This window comes from Loxodonta africana, chromosome 7 (genome assembly GCF_030014295.1).
Source record: "Loxodonta africana isolate mLoxAfr1 chromosome 7, mLoxAfr1.hap2, whole genome shotgun sequence".
Lineage (NCBI taxonomy): Eukaryota > Metazoa > Chordata > Mammalia > Proboscidea > Elephantidae > Loxodonta > Loxodonta africana.
This window is the reverse complement of record NC_087348.1, coordinates 12,113,001-12,134,670: the sequence shown is the minus strand read 5'-3', so window position 1 is coordinate 12,134,670 and position 21,670 is coordinate 12,113,001. Positions and strand designations below refer to the sequence as shown.

The window sequence follows — 21,670 nt, the reverse complement described above, 5'->3', positions numbered from 1 at the left end:
GCTCACTTTGTTTCTTAGGAGGCAGAGCAATAATAAATTACTGATGCTGATAATATATTACCCACTGGAGACTGTTATATGATTAATTCATTTAATCATCATAGCAATCCCTATGATGTATTATTAGTCACAGGAAACAGACACTGAAAGATGAGATAATTTACCTAAGGTCACAAGCTGATAAGTAGGAGAGCCAGCATTTAAACCCAGAAGGTGTTCATTCATTAAACCACTAAACGTTGTTTCTCCGTGGTGGAGAGGAGAGCATCCGCTTTGGCGTTGGGCAGCTTAGGCCCAAATCGTAGCTCGACTCCTTGGTTGTATCTTCAAACCATTTAGAACCTTGGATTTTTCACCTGTGAAATGATTGTAGTGAAGATTGAGAATGCATGTAAAGCACGTCTTTAATAATGAGATAACAGGCTCTGTCATTATTCATAAAGGGATGAATGCTGAAGAAATACAGGAATTAAACTAGAAGGTACAAGTTATTCACTGCAGTGTGATAACAGGTGTATTTTAGAAAACAAATGCATTTTGAATTTATTCTAGAGTCTCTGTAAGAAGCGAATGGTTAAAACTTACGGTGCTGCCTTTTTGACCTACTTTCAGGTAAGTATCCTATAGAAATACTCTCACAAAACATTTGAAGATGCACAAACAAGGATGTTCATGGAAAACCCTGAAGACAACTTAAAGGTTCCGACAAAGAGCAATGGCTAAAGTCAGTTAAGGAGCATCCTCCTACGGAAATGTATGCAGCCATCAACATACCTCGTTTACTGACATGGAACTTTGTCCGTGATATATTGCCTGAAAAAGCAAAATATTTGCATTGCATAGAGAAAGACTTCTCTGCTAAGTGCAATTAGCTCTTGAGGAGAACTGCGACTTTATATTTGCCAATATTCCTTGAAATTTGTATATTTCTTTTATTATGAAAACATGTTATAAGGCCAGTAAAGTTCCCTGGGTGGCACACGACTAATAACCTCAAGGTTGGAGGTTCCAACCAACCCAGCAGCACCGAGGAAAAAAGGCCTGGCAATCTGGTTCTGTAAAGATTATAGCTCAAAAAACTATATGAAGCAGTTCTACTCTGTAACACATGGGGTTGCCATGAATTGGAGTCGATTAGATGGCACCAGGTTTGGTTTTTGTTTTTTTAATGCAGCAACGTAAAATAGACTTTTCTGTGCCCAGTTAATTTAAACATAAATTCAAAAGTTTGTGTGTATCACTCTGAAAAATAGATGTGTGGATAGGGGATTGAAAAAAACATGAAAATGGAAATATCTGTCTTTTAAGCTTCCTTTAATGTCGTTAATGATGCACAATAAACACAAGTGGGGGTGGAAAAGGGGGAAATCCCCCCCTTTTTTTTTTCAACAAGCAGAACAGATGGTAGTTCAGTCAATCCCTCCCTTTTTGTCAATGCATCAGACTTTTATTTCTACCCTTAGACACAGGTGGACTCTGACTCGGATGTGTTCATCCTTAATAACTGAACAAAAAGGCAGAAGGAGAAGGGGGTGGTCTCTGTCCTCAGACTCCCATCCTGCAGAAGCTTATATTCTCAAAGTCCCACTGAGGCCACCCAAAGTGGCAGACCCTTTTTGAGAGTGTAAGACAGAAAGCTGTATAACTACAGCCCAGCAGGCCAAATCTGGTCTGCTGTCTGATTTGTAAAGACTACAAGCTAAGAATGGTTTTTATATTTTTAAATGGTTACATTTCAAATGGTTATATAAGTACCTACATACTAAAAACGCAAAAAATCCTTGATTTTATCCTCTTCAATGGCAAAGCCTATGTTATTTACTATCTGACCCTTTAAAAAAAATTGCCAACCCCTGTTCTGTTGTCTGGTCCCTGGGTGGCGAAAATGTTTTGCCCTGGACTACTAACTGAAAGGTTGGCAATTCAAATCCACCCCGCTGCGTTTCAGAAGAAGGGCTTGGCTCTGTTTCAGCAAGGTTACTGCCTTGAAAACCCTAGGGGGTGCATTTCTACTCTGAAGCACATGGGGATGCCATAAGTCAACAGGTTTGTTGCTAATTTTTTTTTGGCCTATAGTCTTCCTTCAATCTCAGCCAGAAACAAAGTGACAAGTGTGGGACCTAAGGAAGCTCTCAGACCAGAGAATTGGGCACCTGGGGCCTGCAGCTCAGCGCACAACCTGGTGCTCCGCCATCCAGCTCCAGCGGGTCGCGAGCCAGGCTGCAGAGGCCATCTCCGGCTCCTCCCCTGGGTCTGGGCTGAGCTCCCCAGGTGGGGTTTGGCTTTGCCAGAGAGGCCCCGAGGCCCCTTCAGAGCCCCTCTGCGGCCCGGGCTTGGCGGCGGGGACAGCCCCAGCGCTCCCGTAGGCAGAAGTGCCAGACCAGGGCCGAGCAGCTGAGCAGGGCCAGGCCTGTGCCCACGCCCACGGCCGCATGGACCAAGGTGAGCGGCCTGGGGGGCACGGCAAGCCGGCCGCAGGGCCCGAAGGCAGGAAAGTTGGCCCCCGTGAGGCTCTCCCCGTCGGCCCGGGGCACGCTGCTTTCTCCTGCCTCGTTGGCGGCCACCACACAGACGATGTAAGCCCCCCCAGCCTTCAGTCCCTCCAGTTCTGCTCTTCGTACGGTAGAGTTCAGGGGGGGACCCTTTTGGGGAGCCCCGCTGCCTTCCCAAAGCAGCAGCCAGTATTGGTGGACGGGGGAGAAGGGAGCACACCAGTGGACCAGCGCCCGGCCCTCCTCGGCCACCATGTGCACTTCTCCTAGGCGAGGTGGGTCTGGTGGCTGGGAGGGGCTGGAGAGTCCAGGGCACAGGCAGGCTGTGGGCCCGGCCCTCTGCAGCTCCTTGCAGGGTACCTGCAGGTGGCGGCAGCGGTCATAGTCACAGGGGACAGGCTGGGAGGGTGGCCTTGGAGTCTCATCTTCCTCCTTTTCCTCAAAGTCTTGAGGAGCCAAGGGCTGAGCTCTGGGAACCAAGGAGAAGGTCACGACCAGGAGCCACAGTAGGCAGGGTGAGCCCAGCATGGAGTCTGGAAGCAATAGGTAAAGCTGTTTAGACTCCATGTCTCCCAGGCCCTATGCCTCAACAAAACTTCCAAGGACGGGGACATAGAACTAGGGGCCGTGACAGGAGCCAGAAAAAGGTGGGAATGAGACAAGACGCACTCACTTGTCAGCCAGCTTCTGCACCCAGGCTACATGCTCGGTTTTGGACAAAAAGGAACAAAATACGGTCTGGCATGTGAGAGAGACGGAGACAGAAGTGAGACCAGCAAGGAGTGATGTGCTAGAAACAGTTGATGAATAAACAAAGTGCTTGGGCAAGAAGAGGAGGGGGTGACTGACTCAGCCTAGGGAGGGAGAGGTGGAACGACTCCCAGCTGCCACAAAGAGAAAAGACCTAAGTAAAACAAACATCAGTCGGCGACATATATGAAAACCGAGAAACGAGACACGAGTGAGAAAGAAGAGGTGGAACCAAAGCCAAACCATTGTGGTCAAGTGGATTCCGACTCATAGTGACCCTATAGGACAAGAGTAGAACTGTCCCCATAGGGTTTCCAAGGCAGTAAATCCTTACGGAAGGAGACTGCCACATCTTTCTACCTCAGAGTACCTGGTGGGTTCAAACTGCTGACCTTGCGGTTAGCGGCAGAGTACTTAACCACTGTACCAGGGCTCTTCCAGATATGGAACAGGAGGAAATAAGGACCCCGGACTCCTCACCCCCCACCTGTTACGGGTACCAGTCCTGTCCAAGCAGTCCTGATCCTGTCTGTTCACCACCTCCCCTCACCCCTCCCTGGCCCACAGAGGCCTCTCACCAGTAAGACTTTGGAACCAGAGATCAGCAGTCTGTGGGGATCAAGCTGAGGGGTCCACAAGATCGCAGGCTGTACGGCCGGGTTTTGTGTCTTCCGATTTCAATTCTCTCTTGGTTAGAAGCTTTTATACCCTTCAGCTGTGATATCACCACCTAGCCCCCTCCCTCTGACCCCCACCCGGTGAGTGCCTGAGTGCCAAGAGGAGGGCTGGCCCCTTCAAAGTGCCTGAGTCACGGGGCCAGGGAGGGGAAGCCACATGCAGAGGTTTCAGCTGGAGGCCAGGACGCCTGGGTTCTGAAAAGCGAGTGGAATGTGGAAAGCAGCCAGCCAGGAGCCCAAGGCTGGAGTCATGGAAAGGGGTGGGGAGGGGAGCATGAGGTTGAGGGCCACTTGGCTGGTACCAGAGAGGAAAACAGCTGTGGACAGCATGGGGCCCAGCCAGACTACAAAATGCTGTTTCTCTAAAACACCGCATCCATGGCAGTCATTTCCTGCCTTCTGCCTCCCAATGGACAGTCAAAGGGAGGGGTGCTGAGGTCAGAGTGAGTATTCCAGCCCTCCAGAGCCACCCTCCACTATTCCCCTCCCCAGAGAGCGATCAGAGTCACATGGGAAGAGCAAGAAGTGTGACAGGGGTCAGGATAGGTTCTCACTCCGTGGACTGCCTAAGCTCATAAATGCAAACAGATGTGCCTAATGTAGTCCAGGGTCTGGAGGCTTTCCCCATCGGTAGCCCTTGACAACCTCCTTCAGTCAGGATGGCAGATAAGGGGGTATCTGGGAAACACAAGGCTTTCAAATAACTGCCCTGAATTCATTTCAGAGTCAAGGAAGCAGCTGGCACAAAAATAGTTTATTGGGGGAAAATGGGTTGGGAAAAGTGCTGGAAGGTAAAGAATCTGCCCTCTTCAGGAGCTAGAGCAGGTGGAGCGCTGGCGGAGAGCACCCACAGAGGGCTCCGAGCTGCCCAGAGTCTCCGGGGCACAGACAGAAGCAGGGGCAGGCTCAGAGGCAGGGACAGGCTCAGAGGCAGGGGCAGGCTCAGAGGCAGGGGCAGGCACAGGTGCAGAAGCAGGCAGGTTAGCCTCCATCAGCAGAGCTGCATCTTCCCAGGAGCCTGAACCTTGGACAAGGAGGGAAAAAGAAACCCCCCAACAGGAACTTAGATAACCTGAAGCCCAGTGTTGCTTCCTCTGTGGTTCGGTCTCTTTCTCACTGCACCCAGGTAGAGGTTCAGGGTGCCCCTCACCATCACTGGTCTCAGGCTCCGGCTCTTCCTCTCCACGAGGAGGCTGCTGCTCTGGCTTCTCCTCCTCGGACAGCTGACCCTCTGCAGCCGAAAGGGGATTGCAGAGGTCAGACCCAGAAAAGGCTGAAAGGGAGAGCTAAGGAGTAGGACAGAAGGAACTTGGGGCACCACCATACCTGTGCCTGAGGGGTCCTCGGCGCTCTCACCACCCTCTGGAACATCTGACTGAGTTAGCTCCTCCCGGCCTTGGAGCCCCGCACCTCCGAAGGGGGCAGAGGACAGGGTAGGGCTAGGGTGGCAGTGCCAACTTCACCTCCTCCAGCCCTTCCTTTGACCCTCAGCTCAGTATGTGAGCTTGAAGCCTCATCCTGAGTGAGCACCTGCCCCTCACCCAGCCTAGCCCATCTCCCCCCACCATCACCTTTACCTGGCTGACGGGCGGAGATCTTTCGTTCCTTTCCGGGATTGTCTCTTTTCCGGATGTTAACCTGTGGAGGAGAAACTACTGAGCAGTGAGGGCTGACTTCCCTCCCAGTGAGCAGAGTCGTCATCCCCCAACCCCCAACATGGCCCTGCCCACTTCACAAAGAAGGGTCACAACAGGGGAAGGAAAGGGGTCCCTGCCCCTTGCGACCTGCAAAGAGAGGCGGTGTCGGGGCCAGATGCCCCCCCACACCCACTGCATGTAGCTGAAGAGCACAATGACACTGAGGAAGGTGAAGTTGCTGGCGACGCCGATGAAGGCACAGGTCATCGGGAAGTTGTACAGCAGGTACCTGAGCCAGAAGCAGAAGAGGGGAGTGGCAGTTACTGGAAAGCAGCAGCCCCCTCCTTTCCCAGAAATAATTTACAGTGCAATTCAAGTGAGTCTGACCAAAGCTAGGCTCTACCTCCCTGCCTTCCACCCAGTTCCCAGAGCCCAGATGTGGAGCTGCTGGGCTACATGAGGTCCTAATTAAACCAAGGACCCGTGGGCGGTTTCAGCATTGCAGGGCCACTGCCAAGGGCCTCAATTGCAGCAGTGCATCAAGTCACCCTAACTCCTGGTGATCCGATGGTTCAAGACAGTGGTTTTCATCTCTGGCTACACATAGCATCCCCTGGGGACAGATTCTGGTTCAGCTGGCCTTGGGTGGTGCCCAGGCATCAGTTTTTTTTTTTTAATTGTGATTGTGCAGAAAATTTACATAGCAAATTAGGTTCTCATTTGACAATTTCTATACACGTTATTCCGTGACGTTGGTTACACTTTTCACAATTTGCTAGCATTCTCATTATTTCCATTCTGGTTGTTCTGTTTCCATTAATTTAGCTTCCTTGTAACCCTTACCTTCTCATCTTAGGTCTAGGGTAAATGTTGATGGTTAGGCCTCATTTAGATGATTGTTTACAGGAGTGCAGTACTCATGGGTGATACTATTTATGAGCTGCTCTGTCTTTTGGCTGATAGCTGACCCCCAGGAGTGATCTGAGTTCCAAGTTTAAAGGGTAACCCAGGGCAGTAGTCTCAGAGGTTCCGCTAGTCTCTACCAGTCCAATAAATTTGGCCTTTTTAGAATTTGAGTTTTATTCTACATTTTTTTCCCAGTCTATCCATGCATCAGTATTTTTTTTTGTGTGTGTGAAAGTTTACACAGCACTTTAGGTTCCCATTTGTCAATTTCCACGCAAGTTGTTCAATGACACTAGTTACATTTATCACAACATGTCAGCATTCTCTCTAATTATGTTCAGTTTGTTCCCTCCCCGGTACTCCAGTTTCCTTGTCTCCTTAATTTCTCATCTTTGAGTAATTACTGATTTCTTGGTCTCGTACTGATTGGTTTTTAAGTAGGGCACCAATCTAATGTGTAATAGCCGTTATTTTGTATACCACTCTGCTATTTCACTAAAAGCTGATCTTGGGATAGGCTCGGCTCTAGGTTTAAAGAGTGTCTCAGAGTGATAGTCTTAGGGACTCCTCTGTTCTCTACTGTTCCAGTTTGTCTTTTTTTTTTTTTTTCCCCAGTAAGAATGAGTTCGGTTCTATATTTTTCTCCCATTCTATCTGGGACCAGCTATCGTGACCCCAGTCAGAACGGTCAGTGGTGATAGCAGGGCCAGAGTGGAGAACCTCTGCTCTGTGTAAAACCTGACTCGGTTCAGTAAAACCTGTTACCCTGCCCTCTTCACGTGCAGGCAGCTCGATGACAGTCCACCTCAGTATTCCTCACCTGAGCCCTGTGAAATGGGCGTGGATGCGGAGGTAGGCGCCATACATCTGGACCCGTTTGCTGTGGATCTCAATAACCACTCCGGTTGTTGGCACATACTGCAGGGGGTGAGGTGGGCAGCAGCATCAGGCTGAGCTCCTGCCGCTGTCACTCTTACCAGCCCAGCCTGAGGCCGGGTTCTGTGGCTGTCCCCACCCCCACCCCTCAACTGAGCCCTGAGGCTCCTCTGGCAAAATTCTTGGCTAATGGTGAAGGCTGCTTCCTTGTCACCCTTCACCCCTCTCACCGAGTTCTCTCTGTAGTCCGAGTAGAGCTCCACCTCCAGGAGCTGCTTCTGCTCTGCAAAGCCTAACAGCAGGAGGCTAGAGAAGGCCAGCGTGTCAAGCATCTGCAGCAGGTCTGAGCGGTAATGTAGCATCACCTGTCAGGGCCAGGGAGGGAACGGTTGGGGACAGGTGCCCCCAGATTCCCTACCAACACCTCAGCCACCCAAGTGGTTGACCAAGGCTCCTCCCTTACCTTAACCTTCCTACCCTCCCCCCCAATCTCGACCCAAACATTCCAAATGCTTGAGTAACCCCTCTCCCTATCTGACCACATTTCTCTCTTCTAGTACGACAAAGACCTCTCTTCCAAGAAACCTCCTAGGTTAAGCCCAATCCTGCCTCTGCTCTACTCTTCCCCCAAAACAGTTCTGCAGTCTAGTATGGAATCTAAGTCCCAGTGCACATCTGAAGCTTTACTTCACTCCGGGAATTGCTTCATGACGTGTTTCTGTGGACAATTCACGTAAGAAGAAGGGTCTAACATTTATTAAAAACCACGGAGCCCAAGTGGCACAGTGGTTAAGAGCTTGGCTGCTAACCAAAAGGTCAGCAGTTCGAATCCCCCAGCTGCTCCTTGGAAATCCTATGGGGCAGTTCTCCTCTGTCCTACAGAGGTGCTATGAGTTGGAATTGACTTGATGGCAGTGGGTTAGGTTGGGTTATGTCCTAATAAGCACTTTGCCTTTCCTCACTGATTCCAAACTACTCTTGCTATGAGACAGCTACTATTATACCCATTTTATAATACTTTATAACCAAAAGATGAAATCATTTGTCCCTCGACTATAGGGTCTGAGTTAGGACTTGAGCCCAGGGCTGTCTGGCTCTGAGGCCGGGTTTTCAGAGAGCAGCTCCACCCTTTCCCCTAAAGCTGGACGTGCTCATCAGATATCTGCAGTTGTCTGGCAAATGTTGTTGGTTTGAGACTGACTCCTCTTCCCTAACCTAAAACATTTGTGACCTCAGGACCAAGGATGTTTTCTCCTGAGGCCCGACACAGGTTTTCTGACATCTGCCATCATTCTCCACAGCCTGACAGGCGCCGAACACTTACTGAGCGTGAAGAAGTAGAGATGACGCGGCCGCCTCTGGTGTAGCATGAAACGGTGACTAAGAACATGCCCAAATCCTGATTCACAGGGGACTCCGGGAGCTCAAGTTCCAAGGTAATACGATATGGTTGCCCATACATCAGCACCTGCCCAAAGGAACCCCCGTCTCTTTTCAAAAAAAAATTTTTTTTAATTGCACTGTCCCTGTTCCACCACCCCAATTCTCAATCACGACCCCTTGATTAGCCTAACAGGTCTCTCCATCTCGCTCAGCCCGGGAAGGTGCTGCCCCCTGGTGGTGGCTGGATCCCCCTTTCCCAGGTCTTCAGTAGTCTGTGGGCCCCTCTGCTCCGTTCTGAGAATGGCTGGGTTGCATTTCCCTTTTCCCAAAGCGAACCATCATGGTGGCCCCAACTGGGCCATCTATGACTCAGGCCTCTGCCCAGCCTGTCCTCATTTATACCGTTAATCAACCGAGTGCCAGAACTGTCTCCCTAGCCAGCTCTAGCAGTCAGCATCTCTACAGAGCATCTCTGTGTCATTGAGGCCCCTTATTTTGCTTCCGTCTATTGGCAGAGCCCTGAGGCTCTGTGAGAAGGTTTTGTTCACTAGGATCAACCTCAAGAAGGTTAAAGATTTGCCACCAAACATCTCCTAGTTTCCTCCATTCCTTTAATTCCACTGGTTCTTATATGGCAGCAGAACCCCTCAGGGTGATGTGTAAAAACCACAAGGGTGATGGTAAAGCTTTCGTTTTTAACCAGAAAGGCAATTGAAAAATACTGCCCTAGCCCAGAGTGGGAAACTTAAAAAATCTGGACACAGCCACAGGAGTGCTTGGAACATTTATCACAAGGACAAAGAGAGAACACCCCTGATCAAGGCCTTTCTTGACAGATTCTGATTTTCAGACTGGACTCCCTCTTGAAAAAATGGATTCTATCGAATTCCTGCCAGATGATTGTGCAGGCTGGACGATTCTAAGCCAGGTGTGTCACTGAACTCTTTGAAACATTAAAATAGGTAATTCTCTGAGCAAGATGCTGGAAAATGAGGGCTGACTGGTAATGGCCACAAGCTTTCTTTTTGGGGTGATAAGATGTTCTAAAATTCATTGTGATGATGGCTGCACAACCCTATGACTGTACTAAAAATGACTGAATTGTACACTTTAAATGGGTGAGCTGCACAGCATGTAAATTTTATCTCAATAAAGATGTTACATATTAAAAAAAAAAAAGAAGATAGCTCTGTTTAAGTACCATCTCGTCTGAGGGGATCCACGGAATCTAATTTCAGAATCTGCTGAGTGAGTCCCTACCTTTGTTCATGTTTATCCCTTCCCCACCATTCCCACACAATATTCACCCTTCCTTAAAAGGTCCACTTTGTGTCTCCCCATTTCTATAAGGTCAGACTACCCCAACCAACACTGATCTCTCTAGTCCTCCACACATTCTTCTGGGATGCAGAATCTGCATATTACACTTTACTACTTTATGCAATGCATAGTTTTCTATCAATCCTGATAGCAGGAAAGACATCTTCCACTTCTAGCAAGGTGTTACAGGTAAGACATGTTTCTTCATTCATCCAAAAGCATTCCCTGTTTCAACCTTCTCTAATTTTCAGGGACTTGGGCTGGATCTCCTCTCTGCCTTCATCCTTCCCTTCCTTCCTCATCTGGCAGCCTTGTATCCCAGGCTGTTGTAGGCTCCCTTCCATGGCTCCCAGTATCACCACTATGATCTCCACAGTGGGCAGCAACACAACTGTATGCCCCATCCCAGGTGCAGACGTACTGTGGCTGTATTTCCAATCCCCTCTCCCAATATGAAGCCCTAGTGGCGCAGTGGTAAAGAGCTCAGCTGCCAGCCGAAAGGTCAACCGTTCAAAATTCACCAGCTGCTCCTTGGAAATTCTGTGGGGCAGTTCTACTCCGTCCTATACGGTCACTATGAGTCAGAGCCAACTCGACAGCACCTAACAACAACTCCCAATATAGCCCATTTATTATTATCACTATTATTATTTTTCAATCACAAGAAGCACATTGGATCAATGTCTTTAGAGAACATTCTATAATAATCTCCAAGTTCCAGGACTGCAATGAGAAATCTTTGTCTTGGAATGCCCGATATTCCACTTTGCTACCCTGAAATCTGCCATTTGCGCCCCAGTCATCCATCCTGGTGAGATTTTTCTTGATAGTATGTGGCTCCACGGTGGTAAAGAGAAAGATGTCACAGGATACACAGTCACTCCAATTATCAGTATTACCACATAAGGCCAGTCTGAACACCAATCCCAGGGAGCCCCACACTCTATAGTTTACTCATCCCTATACATGAGTGGCCATAATTGCTATCCTGTGTTTTTGATCCTTAAGTCAGTTTCCTCCCAAGTACTCATTTTTGAAAAATAACTTTCAAAATATTTTTACAACTTCTTAAGTTTTACCACTGATTACGTCTAATTATGTTGCTGGCAGACAACTACAAAAAAACTCCAGTCATTAGACATTATGCTTATCCTCCAAGGTTCAGGGATGTCACCCTTTATCAGAACCTCCACCAGCTTGTCTAGTATAGAAGGGTAAGTTCTCATCCTGCATTTCTCAGGGATCCCTGAGGAATCCTTTTCGTTACAAAGGGCATCTGGTCAGTCTTCTGACACAGTACCCTTTGTAATGACAGGTCACACGTATTTGTTACTAGTTTCATAATTTGACATACAAGCTTTCAAAACTCTTGGGTGGATGCCATCCTATTTCAGTGAAATACCTGATTTATTCATTGAGTTTAAAACACGCTGCACAGTTCATCTAGTGGCTATAACCTGCCTGCAGCAATGTGAGAACTAGAACGTTCCTAACATCATCCCCGGGAAAGACCAACAGACATAACTCATTTATACTTTAATTTCTTCTTCAACCTCCCTTTCCTCAAGAACCTTCTTCCTAGTCTCTAATATTCATCCTTGCTCTCCAGATTTTTCTCAGGGCCTCCTATCTCAAGTCATCAAAGCTACAGGTTTAATGAAACCTCTCTCCAGCTCCCATACTCACCCGATCACGTCCACTCTTAGCCAGGGAGACATTGGCAACAGGGAAGGAGCAGAGTGAGGAGACGGAGGAATCACAGTCGGTCCTAAATGAGAATGGGGAATGATACTCTGCTGTTACAGTACCTGCCTTACCCTCTTACCCTTCTGGCACAGCTCCTTGGCCTCCTAGGGCTCCCTCTAGTCCCCATCCCTTCTCCAGAACAGGCACCCTTCTCTCTATTACAGGGAGATGGAGAATGAATGGAGCCAGGAGACTCAAGACACCACAATGATCCTTTTATTTTCTTCCTGTTACTTGAGTTTTTTTCCTCTCATGAGAGCAGGAATTCTTGGATGGGAATCTATGGACTCCTTGTTGAATAATTTCAAACTGTGGTGTTTCCAGAGAACCACTTACTTAGAGCGCTTGATAAAAATGTAGAGTCCTGGGACCCACCCCCAAAGATTCTAATTCACTATTTCTGGTCTTTTGAGAAAACTCCTCTCCAAGGGGATCTACAGATGTCCTTTATGTGGCTTACAAATTCCCTTAAATTGTAGGCAAAACTGCACACGGGGTTTGTGTGTGTGCATATGTGTATATACACACACATTTCTATGGCATGAAAGGTCATAGCTTTCATATGACACATGCCCCCTAAAAGATTGAGAAGTTTTGCCTTCCTTAGAAAATATAACTCATGACCACAGACTCTCAGACAGGAAAAAAAAATGACTCTGGACCATTGACAATAATCCCTTTACCAGCATTTGTTGATGGTCCTATAACCACTGTTAAGGTAAATATGGTTGGAAAGATTTTGGCAGTCTATAAAATGGGGAGAATCTGCGGGCTCAGGCAATAAGCCTAGTCACCTTGTGCTTCCATAATCTCCATTGTGCATCAGACTGTTGAGGGTGGGGAGGGATTAATGACTGAGGTAAATTGCTGATTTCCTCATATCTGCTAAAGGCCAGTTTAGTTCTGAGATGAACCAAGGGACTGAGTAGCCTCAAAATTCTACACTGAGCCTGAGAGAGGCCTGACGCAACTTAAATAGAACCGACCCTGATAACGACAGTCCGAAAGGTTTTATTCATTTGTTACCAGCATGTAGTAACTAGAGGTAGAACCAAGACCCTAGAGCCCTATGAGTCCAACTTGTCCCAGCCTTGGGCTGTGAAAGGAAAGAAGTCACATAAGCACAGGGCTCAGGTTTCCTCATCTGTACATGAGAGGGATGAATTGAGTAATCTCTAAAGGCCCCTTGCAGCAATCATCTCCCACAAGATTCCTCTACTTGGATAGAAAGCACCTCTCACCTGTAGTGGAAGTGCACAGGGCTGAGGTGGCTGACCGTCGGCATGTAGGAATAGTAGAAGGATCCATATAGGAACACAGACACCCAGAGCAGGAGGAGGATGGTGCAGAGGAGCACTCCAAACTGCAGCAGCAGCTTTCGGGCACGGCCTGCCAAGGCGTAGCCCACCTCCTGGGCCCACAGTAAGGCAGGGACTGGTGGATCATTGACCATGGCAGGGACAGCAGGGGCCCTGGCCCCAGGTTCAGCCCTTGTGTTCCTAGCTCCTCTAGCGCCTGGACGCCACCTCTGGCCATGGGGTGAGGCAGCTGGTGGTTCCTGGAAAAAGACAGAGAGGGAAAAAGAATGGCTCCTCTCCCTGGAGAGGGGGGCACAAAAAGGACAAGTTTTGCTAAACTGGCTTTGAGGAACCAGAGACAGCAAGGCAAAGCAAAGCAAAGCAAACTCATTATTTCACTTGGCCCTTCTTCAGATGGTTGTTTTTCAGCCAATTATCCCTTCGCGATGCTCCCTTCACCCCTAGGGCAGGAGCTCCTCGGCTGAACTCTTCCTCCAACCACTGATCCTGGGACAAGCCACCTTCATATGCATTCATAGCAATAAATAATATACAGAAGGTGAGCACCTTGTAATTCTTAACTTTAAAGTCTGTTTTGTTAGAAATTAATATTGCCGCTCCTGTTCTTTTTTGATTGTTTGCTTGATATATTTTTTTCCATCCTAGTTTGTCTCTAACGTGTGTCTCTTATAGGCAGCGTGTAGACGGATCGTGTTTTTTTTAATCCTTTCTGCCACTGCCCTTTATTGGTGCATTTAATCCATTTACATTCAGCGTAATCATGGATAGGTATGAGTTTAGTGCTGTCATTTTGATGTCTTTGTGTGTTGTTGACAGTTTCTTTTTCCCACTTAATTTTTTGTGGTGAGTAGTTTATCTTTATACATTGTCTTTTCCTGTTATTTGTTGTTGTTTTTGTTCCTGCTGACTATTTTTTTCTTATATTTTATTTTGATGAGTAGGATTGTTAAGTCTCCTTTGTGGTTACCTTAACATTTACCCCTAATTTTCTAAGTTTAAACCTAACTTTTATTTCTTTATATCGCCTTGTTTTCCTCTCCATATGAAAGATCTATGACTACATTTCTTAGTTCCTCTTTATTGTTGCAGTGTTGTCTTCTTTTACATAATGACATCACTGTTTCCCTGTTTTGAGCATTTTTTTAAATCTTGATTTATTTTTTGCGATTTCCCTACACGGGCTGACATCTGATTGCTCTGTCCAGTGTTCTAGTCTTGGGTTCATAGCCGATATTATTGATTTTCTTACCAGAGAACTCTCTCCTTAAAATTCTTAGAAAATGCTTTTACACCCACGCCACGCCACTGAACCAAGACACTGAGGTGGATGCACAGAGAGGATGCGCGGCTTGCCTATGGTCGCACAGCCGGACTCAAAACCATCAGCTAAGGGCAGTCACCACCGCCTCCGGAGTTTCTCCTCTCCGACGCGGGGGGACTCGTCTGTCCACTTGGCCCCCGAACCTCGAGCTGCTCCCGCTCCATGGCAGGGCAAGGCTTCCTGCAGCAAGGGCCACTCCTCCGCCAGCCCCCGCTCCGACTCGGCGGCGGGCCAGGGCGAGAAGCCGGGAGCCCCCACCTAACCGCGCCACCATGGAAACAGCCCGCGGGCAGCAGCTCGGACGACTTACCGGCCTCACGCACTACCAAGGCAACCACCCGGGGGGACTTCCGCCTGCCGGGGAAGTCCTGCCCCTTTCCGCCGGCCCGCCTTTGTAGCGCTGGGGGGCGGAGCCTCACGTCAGGGGCGGGGCGGGGCCGGCGCAGGGGGCGGGGCGGGCCGGCGCCGGCGCAGGGGGAGGGGCGGGGCCGGTCTGGGCTGAGGGGCTCTTGCTTCTCGCCCTCCCCGGCACCTCCCTGCGTCGGTTACCCTCGGTTACCGTAACCAACCGGGAAACGCGGCTCCCTCCAGGCCCCGAGATTTGACGGAGGGCATGCTCTGAGCCAGCAGCGTCCCCTCAGCGCACCCCTCGAGGTCGCAATCTCGGCGCTCTGTCCACACCTTACCCACCGGCCATTTAACCCCCGAAACCGAGCCAGGCAGGAGCCAGCTGGCCGGGTTTCACCGCCCACAGCCAGCTCCTCGGACCTGTAGACGTCCAAGGCGAGGCGGATTCGCCCAGAGTGCTGCAGTCTGCGGGAACCTACGCATCATGCGCATTGCGCCAGCGAGCCTGCTGTCCCCTAGTCACCAAAGTGGTGGCATTTCAGCCCCGCATTTTCTCTCTCGGTGTAAACGATGAGTGATCTTCCTCGGAGCCCCCACAGCACATTATCTGGACTAAGCCTTGTCAGGCAGCGTTTCCTATTTCGTATATGTCTCATCGAAAGGGGCCCTGGTGGCGCAGTGGTTAAGCACTCAGCTGCTAACTGAAAAGGTCTACGGTTCGAATCCACTAGCCGCTCTGCAGAGATGTGGCACTCTGCTTGCATAAAGATCACAGCCTTCAAAACCCTATGGGGCGGTTCTACCTTGTCCCATAGGGTCGCTATGAGTCTGAATCGAATCGTCAGCAATGGGTTTATATGTCCCATCACCCCAGATAAGATCCTTCAGAGGTGGGTGTTTTGTATATCTTTGTATTCTCCGCAGCACCAAGCACAACGCTGCAGGTGTGGGAGGTAATCTGTTCAAAAGGTCCCAAATTCCTCACTCCGATACCTGTCACTCCTCCCCAGGGAGCGCACCAATTTCCACAACCACCCACTGACCCTCGCCACGATGTCCCCCTACACCTTCTCTTTGTCCAATCCTTTGATCTGGTCTCAGCACACCTACCTCTTCTTCTCCGGCTTCTCCCTCTTCTCTCTGGTCTGCCATGTCGTTAGACATCTTCCTCACGTTCCTCCTTTGCCCTGTACCTTCCGCTCGAGTCACTTGTGGCTAGAACGTGAAGTGGTGATCTCGAAGCTAATACCTGTAGTTCGTCACATTTTCCTGGATATGGAGAATAGACGGTTCCTGGGAGAGAAATAAAGATTCAGGTGCTAAATGCTGTGTCAGAGTAGGGGGAGGAGGGGAGAGGGGCTACTGCCCAGCTGATGTCAGATTTTCAAATGAGCAGGGTCCCCTGCAGCCGGCCCACTCCACTGCAGGGCTGTCACAGGCCCAGACCACCCCATTTGAGGGGGGGAGTCGGCCTTTGCCTCCGCTCCCTCCAGCTCCTCTGCGGAAGGCTTTAGCCTGGACTTGGGAATGCCTGCAATGGGGGAGGGGTAGGTAGTGAGACAGTAACGAGTAACGGTGAGGGTGCGCGCAGGGGCTGCTGGCGGCAGCCGTCTCCCCCACTGGCCAGGCAGTTGGTATGCTCCAGGATCTGAACAGCTCCTTCTAGCATCCTTCATCCTTCAGGTACCAGCCATCAGGGCAGATCTTGAGCTGCAGAAACTGACACCAGCCCTAGACGGACCTCTGTCTGGCCTGACCATTCTCAGTGGCCTTCTGCTGCTGCCTCAGATACTTTCAGCTGCAACGCCCGGCAGGGTGGGGCACCCATCAGGCAGGAGGCTTTGACCCTACAGCCTAGGGCTGCCGCTGCCTGTCACCTCAGGTCAGTAGGGAGCAGCCTGCTTCTCTCCCACTGGGGCTCAAGGGGGTAGTTGGGGGGTATCTGACTTCCTTACTAGGGTGGGGTTCTTTCTTTTCGAGAATTTCAGAGCTGGGAACGCAGGTGACTTGAAGAGCTGAAAGGCCTTATATGATTTGTATGTTTAACATCTGTGGCCCAGGCCATGTGGGAATTTAGGGAGCATCTCATCCCACCCTCTCATTTCCTCAGCCACCCTTCAGGGATGAGAAGGATCACTGGAGGAGGGTGGGGATAAAAGGAGACAAAATAACGGGCACCTGACCCTATCCCTGGAAAGGTTGGTGAGGACTGAGCATGGAAGGGGCTTTCAGCTGAAACTGCACAGGGCCTCTTATCTTCCTCTGAGCTGCCCCTCTCTCTCCGCAGGATGAAAGGGGAGACCCCGGTGAACAGCACTATGAGCATTGGGCAAGCTCGCAAGATGGTGGAACAGCTTAAGATTGAAGCCAGTTTGTGCCGGATAAAGGTGGGTGGGACCCTCAATTCCATTAAACTGGTCAGGCCTTGCTGTAGTTTCCCAAACCTGAGGATAAGAGATGCTTTCTTTCCTTGACTCCCTGAGGCCAGGGGAGGAGTCTCAGGCTATGGGTGGAGAGCAGTCCCACACCTTTGTTGGGGGTGAGGGTGAGGAGCCCTAGAAATGGCCAAAGAGAATCCATTTGGGGAAGGAGACTGCAGACCCTTCAGACATGTTTTGGCTAACAACCCCCTCCTGGCTGTGCCCCAGGTATCCAAGGCAGCAGCAGACTTGATGACTTACTGTGATGCCCATGCCTGTGAGGATCCTCTCATCACCCCCGTGCCCACTTCGGAGAACCCCTTCCGGGAGAAGAAGTTCTTCTGTGCCCTCCTCTGAGCTGCCCTGTCCGTCCTCCTTCACCTTTCCCCTCTCCTGGGCCTTTCCCTAGGTTAGTCACTGTCCTGAGCCCCCTGAGGCTCCCTGCACCCCATCCCTACCCCGTGCCCAACCCTGTGAAGCTATCTGAAGCACAAGGCCCTCCTTCACCTCTCCGTCGATCCCATTTCCTCGCCTCCTGTGGCCGACCCCAAGCACCCGTGACTCGGGGCACCCTTTGCTTAACCCAACAGAAGGGCCCCGTCAGACTCTGCCAGCATCCTGCCAACTTCCCTCCCGGATCCGCTCAGACAATGGCGAGAGGGATGCTTGCTCTCAGTCTCACCTGGAGCTACCGGAAGGGGAAAGTCATTTGAAGAATAAAGTCATCCAGAGCCTCAGAGGCCAGCTCCTGTGTTAGCGTTCTTGGGGGCAGAGAGGATCATCAGTCAATAGATTTGGAGGTGGGTGCGGCAGGTGGGAGGCGTGCCATCCCCAGGGAACAGGGCCAGTCAAACAGGTTAGGTGTTGTCAGAGGTCAGGGACCGGCGGCGTTGGGAGGACAGCGGGCGCGAGCAAGTAGAATTAAGTTACAACAGACACTCAGACTACGGAGAGCATTCATACACACATAACAAGAGGGGTATGAAAGCAAGTACTGTAAAAATGAAAACAGACCGTATGGGGTAGATTTAGGGAGGAACTCGCGAAGGCCATCGCAGACAGGAGGGTCTCCAAGCAATAATACGTAATGGAGAGGAGGGGCTTGGCTCGGGTTACTGCGAAAAGGGCGGGTTTTACTTCTAAGATGGCCGCGCCCACGGCAGGTCCTTTTCCAAGATGGCCGCTGCCCTGTGACTAGTGCCAATATGGCAGCCTTCGTATCCCTGCGTTCACCGTACAGGACTAGACCGCCGTCCCCATTCTTAAAATGGCGGCCCCCAGGCAGCCAGAGTTCCCAGTATGGTCCTTTCCGTGCTCTAGTTTGGTCTCAAAATGGCTGCCTCTGTCGTCGCTAAGTCCATACCCGCTCCCACCCTACTCTGGAGCCTGGACGCGGACGTCTTCCCCATCGAGCTGAAGGCAGAAAGGAAGGTCATAAAGAAGGATCCTGGGGCAAGGGGATCCCCGGAAGCACAGCGGGTCAGGCGCTGGGAGGCTGGATCTTGTGAGGGAATCAAGGTTTCTACAGCTTGCCAAGTAGAGGCTCCCTTTAAAAGGGTCACTAAGTATGGGGTCACCGCCTGGTACCTGGAAGGCCCCGTCCTCTTTCAGCCCCGTTCACCTTGGGGCGCCGTTCTTGGTCGCCTCTATATGCTGGTCTCCCCAGGAACTGGATAAGGCTGAGATTGTTCAGCTTAAGTTTCCTGGTAGAACGGGCTTGATATGCTTTCATTTTCCTCTCAGATTAGGCCGCATCTGTCACAAGCAACGTCCCCACCCCTAGTGTGCCTACCACCCCTTGCAGGGGTCCGGCATGCCCCCTGGCCGAGGGCCAAAACTAAGGCGTAATGTCTTGAGATCATCTCTCCCGGGCTGTGAAACTGGGTGGAGGCTGATGAGCCCCAGGATGCCTTTTAAAAGACGTTTCCTTCCAAGGATGAATGTCGCGGAAGTGGGACCAGGCCACGGCAGAGAAGGGGAACCCCAGGCTGCCCACTCATGGATCATCGAGATGCCCTAAATTCGGCGACACATTCTTCCATGGAGCCTTGGCCAGCTCATGTTTTGTGCCTGAGTCATTTGGGGGGCTGCCCTGCAGTAGGAGAGTGACCTGTGTTAGGGACAAGCACATCATCCCCAGCTTCACCACAAACCCCACGCAAAGATGATACAGACCAGAAGAAACCAAAGGAATAAGGAGTGTGTAATTGTTGGCTTCTGCCAGGAGTTGCCTCCTATGGCTGTATTCATGGGCTTCATGGGTAACCAGTAAACTCGGGGCACCTTCGGGAATAGCAGCTTTTCAGCTGCTGTTGGAATTTCAGGGCCCTTTTTTTTTTTTAAACTGTCCTGGAGATCATCCAATAAATTCCCTCATCCAAAATACATAAGTAACTTGGCTTCCCTCTTGTGGTGGGGACCTACCTCCATTCTGTACAGTAGCCTGCTTTACTACCTTCTCAAAAAAACCAAAAACCAAACCCATTGCCAACCAGTCGGTTCTGACTCATAGCGCCCCTAAGGCAGAGAGCAGAACAGTCCCATAGGGTTTCCAAGGAACAGATGGTGGCTTCAAACTGGCGACCTTTTGGTTAGCAGCCATAGCTCTTAACCACGCCACCAGGGTTTCCATTTCCTTCTTAGCACTTGTGAAACCTCCAAGAAGGAGGTCTGTTTTAATCTTCCAAACCTTGACAATGTCTGGTACCCAGCAGGAACTCAAAACTTTAATGAATGGGTTGTACTGTATGTACATGCTTAATTAAAAGGCCAGCATGGTACATAGCAGGGACGAAGAACCTTCCCTTTTCCTACTGCATCACAGTGTTGGGCAACATCCAGAAGAGTAAGTGAAAATTTCCACATCAGCTCAGACTTGGTAAAAAGCCAGATGTGCTCAATAAATATTACCGTGATATTAGATTTCTTTTTAAAAGCCTCTGCTCAATTTTTCTGCATACTCAAATTTTCATACTCATCAGCTCTAGTTGAGAGGGAAAGGGGGCTTGGAGGTCACTAGAGACATCACATGAACTATAACCATAAAAAAATAAAAATGGTTTAATTAGCTCCAATACTGAGTGATTTTAAATGTTATACCAAAATCGAGAATAGCCTTTAGGGTACAAAGCTATAAATCCCTAGGATCTGAATCTGTGTCAGGTACAGAACTGGGAGTTGGAGTGGTATCAAGAGCTATACCGCTGCCCCTTCAGAACAGTGGATGCCATGAACCTGTGGCATCCCAGCCTTAATAAGTACTCGGGCATTTAGTAGAAACTGCAATAAGGATCAGTTCAATGCTAGGAAAATAGTGCATTTTTAATTAGTCACCTTCTCATTCTCCAAAGTCACTACAAAATAACCCCAAACATCTTTTGTTGAATGATTGGGCTTTTCATCATAAATGTTAATTACTCATGAATAAACTCATTTGACTCAATAAATGGAACCTTATGATTAATTTTAAGCATCTAGTGGGTTTTAGTATAGGCCCAGTATACACAGATCATATTATCTATTTCCTTCGACTCCAATGAGTCCAACTCTTAGCATAAGCAAGCACTAAACAGACTAACAACCCATGACTGCACCTCCCCAGTGAAGGCCTGGTAGGTAGAAAAGGAAGGGACTGGCAGCCACGCATGAGGAAGGCCATCCTTGGCTGGACCCAGTGCAATTTGAGAAAAAAGCATTAAAAAAAAAAAAAAAAAATCTATCAGTCCCCCAGTGATACACTCCACCCCAGTCAGTGCAGCCACAGGAGAGGGTGAATTCAATCCAAATGGTTATTTATTCTAAAACTGGAAGCTACTGTGCCTACATTTTCACCAAATGTTGTAATGAGAAGGGGAGAGGGGGGAGGAGTTACAGATGTAAACAATGACACAAGTTACATTTTTTTAAAATGGTAAAACCCTTTTTTACTGGCCACTTCCAAGAATGCTTGACAGGCTTTGCAAAGACATTTACAGGCTTCATGTGTTTTTCTCACAAGCTTTTCCATCTACAACAACTACAACAGACGTCTGATAAAACACTAAATAAGTCTTCTAAGGAAAACAAGGCTAGGGATCCCTCCTGTTACCATAATCCACATTTCCCCCCAAAAACATTTTTTTCCCATAATAAAAAGACAGGCAGAAACAAAACCCAGACATCTACTGTTGTGGCGAGTGATCTCTTGGTCTGAATCAACAAGGATGTGGCAGTTTCACTCTCCACCCACCTAGAAAAACAACTGAGAAAAAAAACAAAAACAAAAAACTTTCTAGTGTCAAAAATGAACAGCAAGTGCCTCCCACAAAACCCAAAGTGGCCTCAACTTTATCCTCCTGCCTTGGAGGATCCTAGTAGCCCCACCTTGCCGTAGCCCTATAAAAAGATGCTATTTGTTAGAGGACCAAACATCTGAAAAGGGGTGGCAGCCTCAGCCTCAGGAAACTCAATTTTCGATTCTAATATCATCTTGCCCT

At 49.4% G+C, this 21,670-nt stretch overlaps 2 protein-coding genes across 9 annotated transcripts; one reads left to right on the top strand and one right to left on the bottom strand.

Moving 5' to 3' along the window:
- Window positions 1–1,297: 1,297 nt before the first annotated feature.
- LOC104846803 (seipin) lies at window positions 1,298–20,887 on the bottom strand. Of its 8 annotated transcripts, none has more exons than XM_064287899.1 (13): window positions 18,210–20,887; window positions 17,878–17,956; window positions 15,886–16,068; window positions 13,029–13,345; window positions 11,728–11,809; window positions 8,663–8,806; window positions 7,569–7,703; window positions 7,283–7,380; window positions 5,704–5,845; window positions 5,497–5,557; window positions 5,246–5,329; window positions 4,992–5,150; window positions 1,298–3,025 (listed from the first exon to the last, which is right to left on the bottom strand). In XM_064287899.1, exons 3-13 carry the CDS (start codon window positions 15,937–15,939, stop codon window positions 2,310–2,312), a joined length of 1,992 nt encoding a protein of 663 aa, XP_064143969.1. In that variant the 5' UTR covers window positions 15,940–16,068; window positions 17,878–17,956; window positions 18,210–20,887; the 3' UTR covers window positions 1,298–2,309. The 8 variants fall into 8 exon arrangements, with proteins under 8 accessions (XP_064143969.1, XP_064143972.1, XP_064143971.1 ...); XM_064287905.1 differs by lacking the exon at window positions 1,298–3,025 and adding an exon at window positions 3,957–4,943 and having other exon boundaries at window positions 5,070–5,150; window positions 18,210–18,327; XM_064287906.1 differs by lacking the exon at window positions 1,298–3,025 and adding an exon at window positions 3,957–4,937 and having other exon boundaries at window positions 5,070–5,150; window positions 18,210–18,327.
- GNG3 (G protein subunit gamma 3) lies at window positions 16,067–17,883 on the top strand. Its single transcript, XM_003419642.4, has 2 exons — window positions 16,067–17,162; window positions 17,424–17,883. The coding sequence occupies exons 1-2, from the start codon at window positions 17,064–17,066 to the stop codon at window positions 17,550–17,552; spliced, it is 228 nt and encodes a 75-aa protein (XP_003419690.1). The 5' UTR covers window positions 16,067–17,063; the 3' UTR covers window positions 17,553–17,883.
- Window positions 20,888–21,670: the final 783 nt, after the last annotated feature.